General features: G+C 45.6%; 1 protein-coding gene across 2 annotated transcripts in view; it reads left to right on the plus strand.

The window, feature by feature from the left end:
• The window catches only part of WWC1 (WW and C2 domain containing 1), a 231,890-nt gene that overhangs the window by 209,940 nt on the left and 5,971 nt on the right, over positions 1-15,979 (plus strand). For both annotated transcript variants that reach the window (XM_077473485.1, XM_077473484.1), the window contains exons 19-21: positions 3,709-3,873; positions 5,637-5,729; positions 15,566-15,796. In XM_077473485.1, the coding sequence (XP_077329611.1) occupies positions 3,709-3,873; positions 5,637-5,729; positions 15,566-15,796 (489 nt within the window). The remainder of the gene's footprint in view (positions 1-3,708; positions 3,874-5,636; positions 5,730-15,565; positions 15,797-15,979) is intronic.

The raw sequence follows: 15,979 nt of genomic DNA on the forward strand, positions 1-15,979 counted from the left end.
GCACTTTGTCCGTCGGACTAGGCTACACATGATCGGAGTATGTCCAATCGGAGCATTTTGTCGGAAAATGTTACTGGCAAGTTGGAAAAGTTGGTCCGTCGGATATTCCGATGGAAACAGTCCGATGGAGACCACACACAGTCGGAATATCCGACAAAACGGTCTGATAGGACACATTCCGTCGGAATCTCCGACCGTGTGTACAAGGGCTTAGAATGGCCCAATCAAAGTTCAGCCTTAAATCCAATTGAGAATTTGTGGCAAGACTTGAAAATTGTGGTTCACAGATTTTCTCTATCCAATCTGACAGAGCTTGACATATGTTGCAAAAAAGAATGGGCAAAAATGTCATACTAGATGCCACACTTTTCAAAAAATGTTACCAATAAATATGTGAAAACCATTTATCATTTTCCTTCCACTTCACAATTAGTTTTTGGATGTAACATGACAAAATGTGGAAAATTTCAAGGAGTGTGAATACTTTTTCAAGGCACTGTAGGATTTTGAAAAAACAAAATGCGCGCTATTGTTTCTGGGCTGTACTAACAACTAACATGCACATATGTGGTATCGCTGTGATCGTCAAGAGCAAGACAATTTATTTTGGTTTGTTCTTTGGTGGTAGGTTATGGTAGTAAGAAATATACAGGTACAAAAAATATATATATATTTTATTTACTATTTTGGGCCGGTTTTTCTTTTGATAATAAAACAAAATCGGGAGATATCTATTACATTTACCGTCTAATTCCTGAAAAAAAAAATGGTATAATTCACCTGGATACACACAGTAGTTGTGATGATGTGTGTGGTTTTAATAATGCAGGACAAAAATGTAAAATTGGGCTTGGGCGTTTCGATTTTTTTACCCTTAGGTGCAAAGGTGTTAAAGTACTTTACAATGCATTTTATTCTGTATTTACAAGGCAATAAAAAATAAACACAGTGGCTATGTGCTAAAGGGGTCAATCTGAAGTGCAAAACTTGTAAAGATATACTCCCGCGCTATCACTGGAAGTGGAAAAAACCTATGTATACAACAACTGCTGGAAACACTGATGGGTGAACCAGTGACCAATAAGTGTATGTGTATAATGAGTGATGCTGCGCAGTTGTTGAGCTGAAATGTAACCAATGTGTCACAAAATAATGCAAATAATGATAGAAGCAATAATAAGGATATGCACAAGGTGGCAGTGCGAACCAAACTTGCAAATAAAAAATCTTTAACAAATTTCTTACAATAAGGTGAATAATGAATGATATTCACAACAAACCAAATTACATATAAAACAAAAGTGGGTGATTAATCAATCGGTGCTCAAAAAATGATCGACATGACACTGAATAGTGAAGTGGAAATGTGACAAGTAATATAGTCTCTGGATAAATCTTCTTAGGAATAAGGTGTCAAACAGGGAAGTATAGTGCTACAGCCCTAGCCGTGCAAACTGATCAACATAATTAGGTGTCTCGTCATTCAATGCAATGACACCTCTGTATGACGTGGCCGATCACCTTATTGCTGTAAGGTAACAACAGCATGGTGAAACCAACATTGATAACTGATGGTTTATAAAGATATCGATTTCCTTTAGGGTTCCTCCTCTCGTTGTCGCAAGAATCAATGCTGGGTGGTGGATGGTGATTCCTCTATAATGTAATATCTCTCTCACCCGGGAGGGGGAGGGAGATGCAGAGGGAAGAAGGGGAATGCCCAGATAGTGTAGTATGTAATAAAAATATGTATTGAATAAATACCAACACCAAAAGACTCACAGATGCAAGAGCAAGATGGGACACAGTATATCATTCACGCGCACTAAGCTCATTCCTAAGTTCAGTGATACCTTCTGCACACCCTTATTATTGCTTCTATCATTAATATTTGCATTATTTTGTGACACTTTGGTTACATTTCAGCTCAACAACAGCACAGCATTACTCATTATACACAATCTGAAGTGCAGTTGTTATTTTTTTTTAAAATGGAAACCAGATGAACTATCATTATGTAGCGGTGTCTCCTGAAGAGCATGCGCTATGCGTTTTTCAAAGTTAAACTTTGCCTAAACTGCAGTTTGGTTTGGGTTTATTTGTCTAAATTGGACCTCTGCATCGCTGACTGGACTGTGAGATGTTCAGCCTGGCCACAGGGGGCACTGTCTCTTGTGGCAGGAGTGGAACTATGGTCTGGTTAGGTGCTTAAGTTACTCTCTTTCGGAGCCAGGCCAGTGGGAGTGGCCCTCTCGCTGTGCCCTCTGGGAGAGAGTATTTAAGATGCGCACGTCACGTGGTTCGGGGGTTCCGGTCCAGTATGATGTGCTGACTTCATGGTCCTGGTCCTCCTGACCAGCCCCCAGGAAGGCTATGGCCTGGGGTGTGGATCCACCCGACTTTAATGTCTCGGGACTGGCTAGCTCGAGGCAAGGAGACTAAAGGAGGATTCTGAGGTGTTTGGGTGCCGTCTCTGGTTCAGGAGAGACCCAGTGTACTTCAAGCATTCCAGGGAAGGACTCTTTAGAAGAACACCAAGTACGGGTTGGTTTTCTTAACAAGAGCCTGGAAGGGCTGAAGTAACCCGAGAGAATCCGGTTTTGTGGATATCGCCAAGCAGGCTGAAAGATCCAGGTATCCTACGAGTGTTTCAAGTTTAGTTTCCCTACATGTTATACAACAACGTCTGTGGCAGAGACTTGTTCCTGAGTAAGCACCTTGTTGGCTGCTAGGCCTTGTGAGAGAGGGACTGTCCAACCTGAGTGACCATCCAGCTGCGCATGGCTATTCTCTGGATGCAGTCAAAGTAAGCAAGTTCTTCAACATTTTCGACTTTGACACTAAGACCCCATTCACACCTGAGCGTTTTGTAGCCCTACGCCTGAAGCTACAAAACGCTGGAGCCCTACGCCTGAAGCCCTACGCCTGAAGCTCAAACAAGTTCCGGACCCGCGAATCGGGCTGATTTGGGCGTTTTCATTCCCATAGAAACTAATGGAAACGCTCGATTCGAGCGTTTAGCGCGACAACGAGCGTTTCTATGGGCGTTTTGACGCTGTATCTGCAATGCTGAACATTGGTGACCTTTTGCCCTGCACAAATTTGCGACAAAACGCGTCAAAAAACGCTGCGAATCGCGGTAAAAAACGCCGCAATCGCGGTAAAAAACGCCGCGAATCGCGGTAAAAAACGCCGCAAAAAAAACGCTTGAAAAAGCTACGCTCAGGTGTGAATGCAGCCTAAGGGTACCTGAACTTCCTTTACCAACCCTTTCATCCCAAGTTGAAAGACTGTTCAATTGACTGAGTTTTGCAAATAAAATCCATTCAAGTGGATCTGTTGTCAGTCTCAAGTTACTGGGCTATTTACTACGGGACATCCCCTAGACGTGCCACAAGGAGAACAGAAGGTAACTGTAAGCCCAAAAATAACCAGCAGCTCTTTCGGGGGTTAGTGCTACAATAAAAAAAAAAAATGGAAACCTGATGAACTATCATTAAAAATACTTTAAAAACTAACAAGTGACGGTTTGGCTAGAGTTCCATTGAAATCATGGACATGGTGGGAGAGATTCTTTGCTCATACATTATCAATCTGGAATGGCTTTTCTGTAGTCCAGTTATGTTATATAGGTCCAAAATATATCTAGTGGTTCTGCCTCAGTTTCTGTGTAATGTACTTAATTCTTACAATACTTTTCTCTTGTAGGTGGACAAGGAGACAAATACTGAAGGGATTCTTCAGTCAACCACTGTTGTACGGCCAAAAGAAAAAAAAGCATCAAATACTGTGCAAGCACAATTTATCAGAGGCAGTAACATAATCCGCTCCAAAACCTTTTCTCCTGGACCTCAGAATGAATACATTTGTCGAGTAAGAAGTTAGATTGTTAAAGCATATGTGAACCCTCACCTTGTACAACAACCCATTCCGTTTGAATAAGAACTGCAAGACAAAACCTTTATCTAAATACCTTTTTTTTTTTTTTTTTATTATAATGGAAGGAGTTGTGTCCCATCATTGGTGTCAGTGGGAAGAATTGTGCCCTTGTAATGGTGTTATTGGAAGGAATAGTGCCCCATAGTTGGTGTCAGCGACAGGAATTATGCCCCACTGTTGGTGTCAGTGGATGGAAAAGTGCCCCAAGGGCTGGCTAAAGGCAAGCAAAGGGCCACAGTTTGGAGACCGCAGCTCTAAATGATTGTAAAGTTCAGTGCAGCCAAAATGCCCTATCCACCAATTGCTCTTAGTTTTCATTGAAACCTAGGAGCAGCAGTCCCTCTGTGTCTTTCTCTGTTTTGCTGAGTGCAGTACAAAGCATGTCAGTAGGACTGTTTCTTGAGACATTTTGAAATTCACTTGGCAGAACTGATAAGTGAAATCTAATGCAGACATACTCGGCTCAGAGGGCCTCTAAAGCAGTGGCGTATTCAGGGTATGGCACATATGGCAAATGCCATGGGCGCCATATGAAGGGGGCGCTTGTGAGTGGCTGGGCAGCAATATGCCCTGACTTACCAGGGCTGGATTAACAAAGGGTCTATTGGAGCTGTAGCTTCAGGCCCCTACCATATTATCGGGCCAATACAGAGATTCTACACACAATTACCGACCGGCTGCCATCCACTACATTGCCTTGCAGCCTCACCAGACAGCCGAATTATAGGCCCAAGACAGTGAGCCGGCCCATCTTGGTGGCGGCTATATACATTGCCTTGCAGAGAACGCTGTGCTTCATAGCCTCTGGACTAGTGCGCTGAAGCTGAGCACGCTCCTCCCTTGACGTCCCAGGTGGCTTGATGTCATCCAGAGGCCAGCCCGAGAGACTGGTGGGAAAGGAGTGTGGGCAGCGCCACTGCAGGCAAGGAGGAGGAAGTGCCATAAAAGTACAAGAACAAGTAAGCTCTGCATCTGCATGGGGCTAGGGAAGTCGGGTAGATAAGTGTAGCTCCGTATACTGGCTGAAATGGGTTAACTGTTTGGGAGGGAGGGTGGACGGGGGCTGTCAGTGCCTCCTAGGCCTATCACTACCAGTGCTCATTAGTTCAGCTCATCAGTACCAGTATCACCTATCAGTGCCACCTGTCAGTGCCAGTGTCACCTACTGGTGCCTATCAGTGCAGCTCATCAGTGCCTTTTTTGTTAAGGTTATCTGAAGGATAGGTTTCAAATGTTTTGACGGGGTGCAGTTTCAGTGCTTGCCATAGGTGCCATTTTCACTAGATTCACCTCTGCTCTAAAGCAGCCATCAACACCAGCCCTTGCATAAATTATTTGGCTTTTGATCTCAAGCCCACCTTGATCTACAGTACCAACAACCTTCTATCATTGAGCAGTGTAGTATGACTGCTTTCCAAGAAACTGCCTTAATATGTCAATTCAATATATTGTTTTGAAGAGTCTCCTTAAAAAAAGTGATATTAAAGAACCTCAAATGGGTGAAAGCAGAACTTGGAGAAAAGGTGGGAAATGTGCTACTGGGAGTCCCTAACTGAAATGTCTATTTTGGGTAAAGACGTATAGGAGTATAATTTAGTGGGCAACAGCATGTCCATGGTGATATACTGTAGCTTTAAAATTTCTCATAGTAACATTTTTTGACTTTATTTCTACCTTGTTGCATTGTTTCCTTTTAGCTGAATCGAAGTGACAGTGATAGCTCAACTCTTTCCAAGAAGCCACCTTTTGTGAGGAATGCAATGGAAAGACGCAGTGTGAGAGTTAAAAGGGTATGTACATTTCTTATAACTAATGCGCTTCTTTGATAAAGAACAAAGTCTAATGCCATTTGTATAAAGCAGCAACATGTGGCGAAGGCACAGTCCACCGCCTCTTAGTCAACACAGTCCAGAAAATATAATTCACACTGTGCCACTCGGTATCCATTATATTCACAGCAATCTTTCAAGTTTTGAGCAGTTTCACAACTCTGAATGCAAAATGTACCATTGGCCATACCCCAGCCCCATTAATACTAAACAGTATGGATGGAGGAATCTGCACTACTGGCTGTTGTATTCAGCAACAATGCAGTCACTGTTCAGCCGCTTCTCAAACGTTTTCCATGAAACTGCCTTAATCTGTCAAATCAATATGATGTTTTAAAGAATATCCCTATTAAAAACCTAAAATCTGTGAAAACCTGGAAAAAAGGTGGGGAATTTGCCACTGGGAGCCTCTAAAGACATATAGAAATATATTTTAGTAAGTAACCGCATGTCCATGGGCTTCTCCAATTTTTCAGGAATCAGCTGAAATTCAAGCCATGTATGGCCAGGTTATGTCTGTTTATAAACTAATGCTACTCCCGATGGTCGGCCCGAAAAGTACCGTACATCAGATATAAACCAGAGGTGGAGATAGAATACAATCCCAAAACAATAAACTGTGAACCAAATCGGTAATTGTCATGGCTATTCAAAATGATTTACACATGGACCAGCTAAGTACCCTAAGCTAATTTGGTGGTGTCTTTGTGGTGCCAGATATCGCTTTGAGCTGCAGATAGATCTTTGTTAAAGATCGGCAGACTTGTGATCATTGACATTGCAGTATATTGATTAGCATGATGTACCTTTATTTTTAGTTATATATATTTAGTTAAATATTTAATACATGACCAAGGATACCAAGACTACTTTGGGTTAAGATACAGCAGAGCAGCTCCTTTGGCTGACTGAAACCTGAGGACCAGATGTCTAATAAGGGGCAAGTTGCTATTATGATGTCTGAGTTCTGTAAGAAAGTATACAATGTTATGTTGCAAACTAGAGATTCACCTGCTGGCTTGCTGAATGGGCAATGTCCTGTGTTGCAATTTCAGTGCTAATATTCTATTGCCTTTTGGCAGCCGCTTCCTTTCTACATGCACACTAGCATTACACACCTGGCATTTCTCAGGGTGGGTTTCCTGATGGTACCAGCAGTGGACAATGTCCATTTAATATGTGTTGAAAACACTCTCTTGTATTCTCCATTTGAAGCCTATGTGGCAGGGTGACAAAGCAGGAGCACAACTGGGGACTGTCACCCTTTAACAGGAAGAGCCTGAACAAAGGACCTTGACGGCAGGATCATTGGGTATTATTTTAATAAAAATGCAGATTTAAATTGATTGAAAACTATTTATGAATCTACATTAACATGTAACAAGTTTTATAATGGCATTAACATGATTATATGGGTTTTTAGCAATTGGGTTTACAATTGCTAATTAGAGAGGCTGGGTGTTTGCAGTAATACACACATTGCTCCGTAAAGGGGTTGTAAAGAGAATTTTTAATTTTTTTTTTAAATAACAAACATGTTATACTTACCTCCACTGTGCAGCTCATATTGCACAGAGTGGCCCCGAACCTGGTCTTCTGGGGTCCCTCTGCGGCTGTCTCTGCTTCCCCCCTCAAGTACTTCTCATGTTCATGCGAGCTCCCTCGCATGGTCAGAAGCACTTGCAGGCACGCTCCCGTGATACAGTCGCGGCTATAGCTGCTCACTGTATCACTCGGCCCCGCCCCCCAGCGCTGTGTCATTGGATGTGATAGACAGCAGCGCGAGCCAATGGCTGCGCTGCTTGCAGTCTATCCACTCCAGCCAAACAACGGCCAGGCTTAGCGGCGAAGAGGATGTCGGGGACAAGTGCAGGACATTCGAGGGGTCAGGTAAGTAAAACAAGGGGGCTGGGGGGGCCGGCACTGTCAGATGTTTTTTTCACCTTAATGCATAGAATGCATTGGGACGTACGTTCGACTCAAACATTGGCTGTTCGTCCGTTCGGCGAAATCCGAACTCTTGGTCCGTTCGCGTCAAAATTCGTGTGGCGCGCACGGCCCACAATGCACTGCGATGGCGCAGTGCATTGCTGGCTCGTGATTGGCCAAGCATGCACTGTGACCCCGCATGCTTGGCCAATCGCAGCGCCAGCAGCGAGGAGAGCCATGATTGGCCACAGGCATCCTGCCTGTGGCCAATCATAGCTCAGGCTGTGTAGTGCACGCCCCACACTATATAAGGCCGCCTTTGAGGCGGCCTCGTGTAGTGTGTTGGCATCTGAAGCAGTGGGTGTTCTGTGTACCTTCAACACAGTTACACACCAATCGTTTTTGGCTGATTTCCTATCTTGCTCTTGTGTAGTGGTTATTGTCTGTGCCCTGACCGCAGTATACACCACTATATTCACCTCACCTATATAGCTAGTGATCTAGCTTTAATAATAGAGCTTGCAGTCAGTAGTGTTAGGAGATAGTGCGTGCTGTCTGCGTGCTCTGTACCCAGTACATACCGCTATAATCCACCTACATAGCTGTTCTCTATTTGGGCCCAATTGTCATCTGCAGGAGTTATTGGAAGTTGTGTGTGCTTCCAGCACAGCACAGTATACATCTGTATATACCCCTTTAACTCTGCTGTTTTCTGGTTATTGTCTGCGTGCCCTGACCGCAGTATACACCGTGATATTCACCTCACCTATATAGCTAGTGGTCCATCTTTAATAATAGAGCTTGCAGTCAGTAGTGTCAGGAGATAGTGCGTGCTGTCTGCGTGCTCTGTACCCAGTACATACCGCTATAATCCACCTACATAGCTGTTCTCTATTTGGGCCCAATTGTCATCTGCAGGAGTTATTGGAAGTTGTGTGTGCTTCCAGCACAGCACAGTATACATCTGTATATACCCCTTTAACTCTGCTGTTTTCTGGTTATTGTCTGCGTGCCCTGACCGCAGTATACACCGTGATATTCACCTCACCTATATAGCTAGTGGTCCATCTTTAATAATAATGCTTGAAGTCAGTAGTGTCAGGAGATAGTGCGTGCTGTCTGCGTGCTCTGTACCCAGTACATACCGCTATAATCCACCTACATAGCTGTTCTCTATTTGAGCCCAATTGCCATCTGCAGGAGTTATTGGAAGTTGTGTGTGCTTCCAGCACAGCACAGTATACATCTGTATATACCCGTTTATCTCTGCTGTTCTATAAAAAAGGCATCTGCAGGAGTTAGTGGGTGTTGTGTGCCTCCAGCACAATATAAACTACCCAACTACTGTTTTACCCAACTCCCTTCAGGCCATTACCATGTCTGGAAGGCCAGCAAGGAGAGGCAGACAGGCGCGAGCCGATAAAAGAGGGCAAGCAGGCTCTGTGTCTAGAGACAACAGTGCTGGTCGTGGACGCGGTGCATTGTCATCAGCACGTGGCCATGGGACATGCTTGTCCTTCTTTTCTGCAGCTGGACATGTTGAACTGCAACATGCCAACGACTTGGTAGAGTGGATGACCAAGCCCTCTTCATCCTCCTCATCCTCTCTCACTCAGTCTCAGGGTAGTAGCAAAGCAGCTGCCAACGCATCGTCTTCCCTCCTCTCAATGTCATCATCAGTGACTCCTTCCCTAGACCCACCACGTCCTCCTGAGGAGTCTCCTGAACTCTTTGAGCACAGTGTTTGGTACATGCTCCAGGAGGATGCCCAGTGTTTGGTGGGCTCTGATGATGACACTCAGCTAGAGGAAGGCAGTAGCGTGAGCGCAGAGAGAGGGGATGCTCAAGAAGGACAGCAATCTGGCAGTCATGTTCCACAAGCTGCAGCATACTGCCAGGTTTGCTACAGCGATGAAGAGGGAGGGGATGATGAGGGCACTGACTCCACGTGGGTGCCTGGAAGGAGGGAGGAGGAGGAGGAGGAGGCACATGTCCAACGAGGCAGGATGCCCTCCGGGGGCCAGCTTAGGGGCAGCACACCGACTGAATCACACCGCAGAGCTCCGCCTGCGCAGAGCGCTTTCTCTGCGCGTTATTCTAAAAGTTCTTTGGTGTGGGCCTTTTTTGAGACGAGTGCATCAGATCGCACCGCTGCTATTTGCAACATATGTCTCAAGCGTATCTCACGTGGCCAAAACATCAGCCGCTTGGGCACCACATGCTTGACCAGACATATGTTGACCTGCCATGCAGCTCGTTGGCAAGCGTACCTCAAAGACCCACACCAAAGAACAAAGCTGGCATCTCCAACCCCACTAGACCTTCAGTCCTCTCTGAAACCTGCTCTGAGAGGAATGAAGGTGTAGAATTAGGTGTGTCACAGCCAAGTGCTTCCGGGAACTCTGCTAGTGGTACATCCACATCCGATTATAGCAGGCAAATGTCCCTGCCCCAGCTGCTGGACCGGCGGAAGAAGTTTACTCCCAGCCATCCACATGCCCAGCGGTTGAATGCTAGCTTGGCTAAATTGCTAGCACTTCAACTGCTGCCTTTTCAGTTGGTAGACTCGGCCCCCTTCCGTGAGTTTGTACAATGTGCGGTTCCTCAGTGGCAGGTCCCCAAACGCCACTTTTTCTCATGGAAGGCGATTCCGGCTCTCTACCGGCATGTGGAAGGCAATGTCCTTGCCTCGCTGGACAGGGCGGTCAGCGCTAAGGTTCATATTACCGCTGACTCATGGTCCAGCAGGCATGGACAGGGACGTTGCCTGTCTTTCACGGCCCATTGGGTCACTCTTCTGGCTGCTGGGAAGGATGCAGGACAAGGTGCAGTAGTGTTGGAGGTTGTTCCGCCACCACGCCTCCAAAATGCTACTATTGGTTGTGGCACACCTCTCTCCTCCACCCCCTCCTCTTCTTCTTCCTCCATGGCCTCTTCCAGTGCTCTGTCCTCAGAACCAGCGGTGCTCCGTAGGTGTTCCAGGGGCTACGCAAGTACGCAGGCAAAACAATGCCATGCCGTGCTTGCGCTGGTTTGTTTGGGGGACAGGAGCCACACTGGGGCAGATGTTTTGTCAGCTCTGCAGGGGCAGGCCGAGAGGTGGTTGACGCCACGCCAGCTTAAGCCAGGAATGGTGGTTTGCGACAATGGCACCAACCTCCTCTCCGCCCTCCGACAGGGACAACTGACCCATGTGCCCTGTGTAGCTCACGTCCTTAACCTGGTGGTGCAGCGGTTCTTGGGCAGGTACCCCGGCTTACATGATGTCCTGAAGCAGGCCAGGAAAGTATGTGTGCATTTCCGCCGATCATTTAATGCCTGTGCTCGGCTGGCTGAGCTCCAAAAGGAGTTGAACCTGCCCAAGAACCGCCTTATATGTGACATGCCCACCAGATGGAATTCAACATTGGCCATGCTGCAGCGGCTGCACACGCAGCAGAGGGCCATCAATGAGTACCTGTGCGACTACGGCACCAGGACAGGGTCAGGGGAGCTTGGTTTTTTCTCACCACGCCAGTGGGGCATGATCAGGGATGCATGCACTGTCCTGTCACCGTTTGAGGAGGCCACAAGGATGGTGAGCAGTGACAGTGCATGCATCAGTGACACTGTACCTCTTGTCCACCTCTTGGAGCATACGCTGCGTGGAATAATGGACAGGGCACTTGAGGCAGAACAGAGGCAGGAAGAGGAGGACTTCCTTGCCTCTCAAGGCCCCCTTTATCCAGACAGTGTTCCTGCTGTGCCACCCATCACACAGGAAGAGGGTGAGGAGGAGGAAGAGGAGGAGGAGGATGATTGTGTCAGCATGGAGGTGGAGGCTGGCACTCAGCATCAGCAGCAGCAGTCTTATAGGGATGATTTACAGTCCCAAGAAACACGTGGACTTGTACGTGGCTGGGAGGAGGTAGCTGCGGATCATGTTGTCCTTAGTGACCCAGAGGACTCCGGACCGAATGCCTCAGCTAACCTACGCTGCATGGCCTCCCTGATCCTGCAAAGCCTGCGGAAGGATCCTCGTATTCTTCGGATCAAGGAGAGGGACCATTACTGGCTGGCCACTCTCCTTGATCCACGGTACAAGAGTAAGGTTGCCGACCTTATCTTGCCATCGCAGAGGGAGCAGAGGATGAGACATCTCCGGGAGGCCTTGCAGAAAGCTCTGTGCAACGCGTTCCCAGAGACTGGAAGGTCACAAACTCCTGGTCCTGGACAACGTGTTGCTGAGGCATCAGTCAGAAGGAGCGGTGGAGAAGGTGGCCGTCTGACTGATGCTTTCAGACAATTTTTTAGTCCGCAGCCCCAAGGTATGATTGGTTCCAGCACCCATCGCCAGCGTCTAATTTACATGGTGCAGGAATACCTAGGGGCAAGGTCAGACTTGGACACCTTTCCCACTGAAAATCCTCTGGCTTACTGGGTCTTGAGGATGGATCACTGGCCAGAGCTTGCACAGTATGCAATTGAGCTACTGGCCTGTCCTGCATCCAGCGTTCTTTCGGAACGCACCTTCAGTGCTGCTGGTGGCTTTGTTACCGATCACAGGGTGCGCCTGTCCACCGAATCAGTTGATCGACTGACCTTCATCAAGATGAATCAGTCTTGGATCACCCACAGCTACCAAGCACCTGAAGCTGATGTAACCGAATAATTTTTTTTGAAATACCACATCCCTTCAAGACTGCCTATGCTGATGCTGAGTGACTGTCCTGTTATGTTGATTGTCTATCCTCTTCCTCCTCCGCTGATATGTTGGAAGAACATTTTTGGTTCTGGGTGATGCCAGCAGCCCAATTTTTCTGCCCCTGTTTAACAGGGGCGTTTAATTACAATTTTTGATGCAATGCTTTGCAGCAGGGCTAATTCCTGCAATAAAACTAGAGTATATAGCAGAGGTTGCAGTGTGATGGCACCAGTGCCTAAGGCCCAATTTTTCTGCCCCTGTTTAACAGGGACATGTAATTACAATTCTTGATATAATACTTCACAGGAGGGCCCCTTCCTGTGCCCACCCAGAGTAACGGTGAGGACTTATAGTGTTGTGGCACCAGCACCACAACCACCAAAGGTCAATTTTTCTACCACTGTTCAACAATGGCATGTAATTACAATTCTTGATATAATCGTTCACAGCAGTGCGCTCCTGCGCCCACCAAGAGTCACTTTGAGGGCTTACAATGTTGTGGCAAAACCAACACCTTGTTCCGCCATTTCTGCAGAGCATATAGGGTAGGCCCCTACTTTCAAACATCCAATTTACAAACCTCTCCTACTTGCAAACGGAAGGAGACAACAGCAAGTGAGATGAAAAAAGATGGACGACAAAACAAATTATACAGGGGTGATAACCCTTCCCTATGTTTTCCAAAAAGCTTAAAAATAGTTTTTTTGACTGGAGCTACACTTTAAAAATGTACCAGTTGAAAATTACAAACAGATTCAACTTAACACAACAAACCTACACAGTCCCTGTCTTGTTTGCACCGCCTGTATACTGCTGTTCTGAGTATATAGGGCCTGGGGGCCACACGCATTTCCTTTTTTTTAATATGGGTACGGGGTTCCCCTTAATATGCGTACAAGACCCAAATAGGCTGGTAATGGGCAGGGAGGGCTACCCATGCCATTTTTCTCAATGATTTTCAACCATATTGCAGGAACCAGATATAACATTAAAACCGCAAGCAGTTTTAAATAGTGTTATTTCCGTTTAATGTAATTTTGTGCAGGGACTGTTCTAAACACGGGAAACACGTGGCACTTCACAGGCATACTACAGACACCCCCCAGGCACCATATTTAAAGGAATATTTCACTTTTTTTTTTTCATTTAATCGTCATTAAAATCAGTGCTCCCGCCAAAACGGCCATTTTAGGCATTGACCCATGTCCCCTGGGGCAGGAGCCAGGTCCCCAAACCCTTTTTAGGACAGTATCTTGCATATTAGCCGTTAAAATTAGCACTTTCCATTTCGAACGTTCGAGTCCCATAGACTTCAATGGGGTTCTAACGTTCGTAACGAACGTGGGGTCCGTTCGAAAGTTCTGGTGCGAACCGAACCGGGGGGTGTTCGGCTCATCCCTAATGGGTAATATAAAACTCTAAATATTTAATAGAGTAATTAAAATATGGTATAACAAGAATGTATACAAACGTGAAAGTAACATCAAAATGAACCTCAATGCAAATTACATTAATACCAAAAATATACTCACTGAATAATCCCCCTTTAATACACATTGTGAATATTATCTGAATTCAAGTGTACAGTATCTAGAGCCCCACATTTTTTACGTTGTGGACAGACCATGGAGTTGTTAAAGGAGAAGTATGGCCCAAGGCTTTTTGGCTAATCTTCCTCTATGGACCACAGGAGTTCAGATCATTCTGCACTCCTGTGACCCGGTTTCAACAGACAGTGGGCTAAAGCCTGTCGGCTGATGTCACAGACCCAGTCAAGGCTCTGAAAAGGTCACGACCGTATGGTGGGGACCTGACCAGAAGCGTGGACCGGCAGCTGGCTCAGCGAGCCACTGAGAGCCTTAGCCAGGAGCTCCTGGCCCGCTGCACCACCCAGCACTCCATTGAGCACTGAAGGGGCGGAGCAGAGAGTAGGTGATTGCCATCTCACACTGCAGGCTGAAGACCAAGAGCTAAGTGATCAGCTATGTTTGTTTGCTGTGTTCTTGGTCTAAGGCCCTTTTCACACATATGGATCGTTTAGGTCCGCCTGTCAGTTTTTTAGGCAGACCTGAACAGATGCTCTATGCAGTTTTATGAAGCGACTGATGTCAGCAGTGACATGTCTGCTGACATCTGATCCTCTCTGCTAAATTCAGACAGATGGAAACCCTCTCAGACGGATGGACAGGCGGTTGGTTTTCATCTGATCCCCCATAGAGAGAGTGGGACTCTGACGGGTCCGTCTCTGCACAGTGAGCAGAGACGAACCTTTCATCTGCTGGCTCATCGAGGATCAATAGATCAATCCCTGCTGAGCAAGAGGAGTCCGTGAAATGGACATTAATGTGCTGCAGCCATCTAGGTAAGTATGTTTTTGTTTTTTTCTAAACCCATACTTTTTTTAAAAAAGCCCTGCCAGGTATTCAAAGCTGTCTGTGCTCCCGCTGGGGATAATTTGCCCTTTCTGTTTTGTCCTGGTGACTTTTGTGACCAGGCAGAAGGTGATGGGAAATCCAAAATTTTGTAGATGCCATTGAAACAGTAATAGAGGAAAATGTATCAATGGAGACACCTGTTCCATTGACAGAAAAAAAAAAACAGAACATTGGCCAGGGTTTTAACCATTTATTCAAAAGACAAAGAGTCCTGGCTTAAATACTCTAAGGTGACAACATGCATATATAAATCTTAAATCCTGTAATGTATCCAAGAGTAACATTTACTAGAGAGTTAGATCCTTTTCTATATTCTACCAATTTTTTTTTTCTCACTCTTTGCCCATTTATTCATTTTGAATCCTTTATTTTGCTCTCATTACTTTAAAATGATTTTTCCAAGTCAGACCGAGTGAAAGCCTTTAGCCTTTATAGGAGGCTTTTGCTTGTATCACGCGTTCCTTTACAGTACACCTGGTGGCCAGAAAATTGTCAGAGTAATTAAGGCAATATTACCACTGGAATTATGTGCTTTTTTTCCCCTGTTAGTAATCTGCTTTACCTGTTCTTTACTGTCCATATCCTCTTTATTGGGAATCCTGATCCCAGGGAAATGGATAACTTCCATTTCTATGCCTTATGGAACTATTAGACTTTGCCTCTTGACATGGCTAGATATAGCTTTGAATTAACAAATCAAGGTGTTGTAGATGTTGAAGGGATATTTAAAATGATCTTTATTGTTTCAGCCATCCTTGAAGCTGTCTGGCAGAGAACGTGTAATTCGTACATCTCTGGACCTGGAATTAGATCTTCAGGCTTCAAGGACGTGGCATAATCAGCTTATTGAAGAAATTGCTGTACTAAGAGAGCTGAAAGAACAGTTAGAGCAAGCCAAACGTCAAGGTGAAAATGAGCTGCCTCAGCGGATGAAAGATGATGACAGCTTTAAGCTTCTGTTCAGACAAGTGGAGAAGCAAGTATGTAACATTAACCCTTCTAATTTCTTGTGCATTGAGGTTCTAACAGTCTGCCATAACAGCAACTGGCACTGTTGGGAACGTTAAAGTGGTTTTAAGCCCAAAAGCAAAAAATTGTATATACCGCAGTTTACCAATCATTAGATGTGATGGCTTCATATGTTTTCTTTCTTTAGGCTTTTT

The sequence above is a fragment of the Lithobates pipiens genome, unplaced genomic scaffold (assembly GCF_037356315.1).
Source record: "Lithobates pipiens isolate NorthernLeopardFrog02 unplaced genomic scaffold, aLitPip1_a1.2 Scaffold_8, whole genome shotgun sequence".
NCBI lineage: Eukaryota > Metazoa > Chordata > Amphibia > Anura > Ranidae > Lithobates > Lithobates pipiens.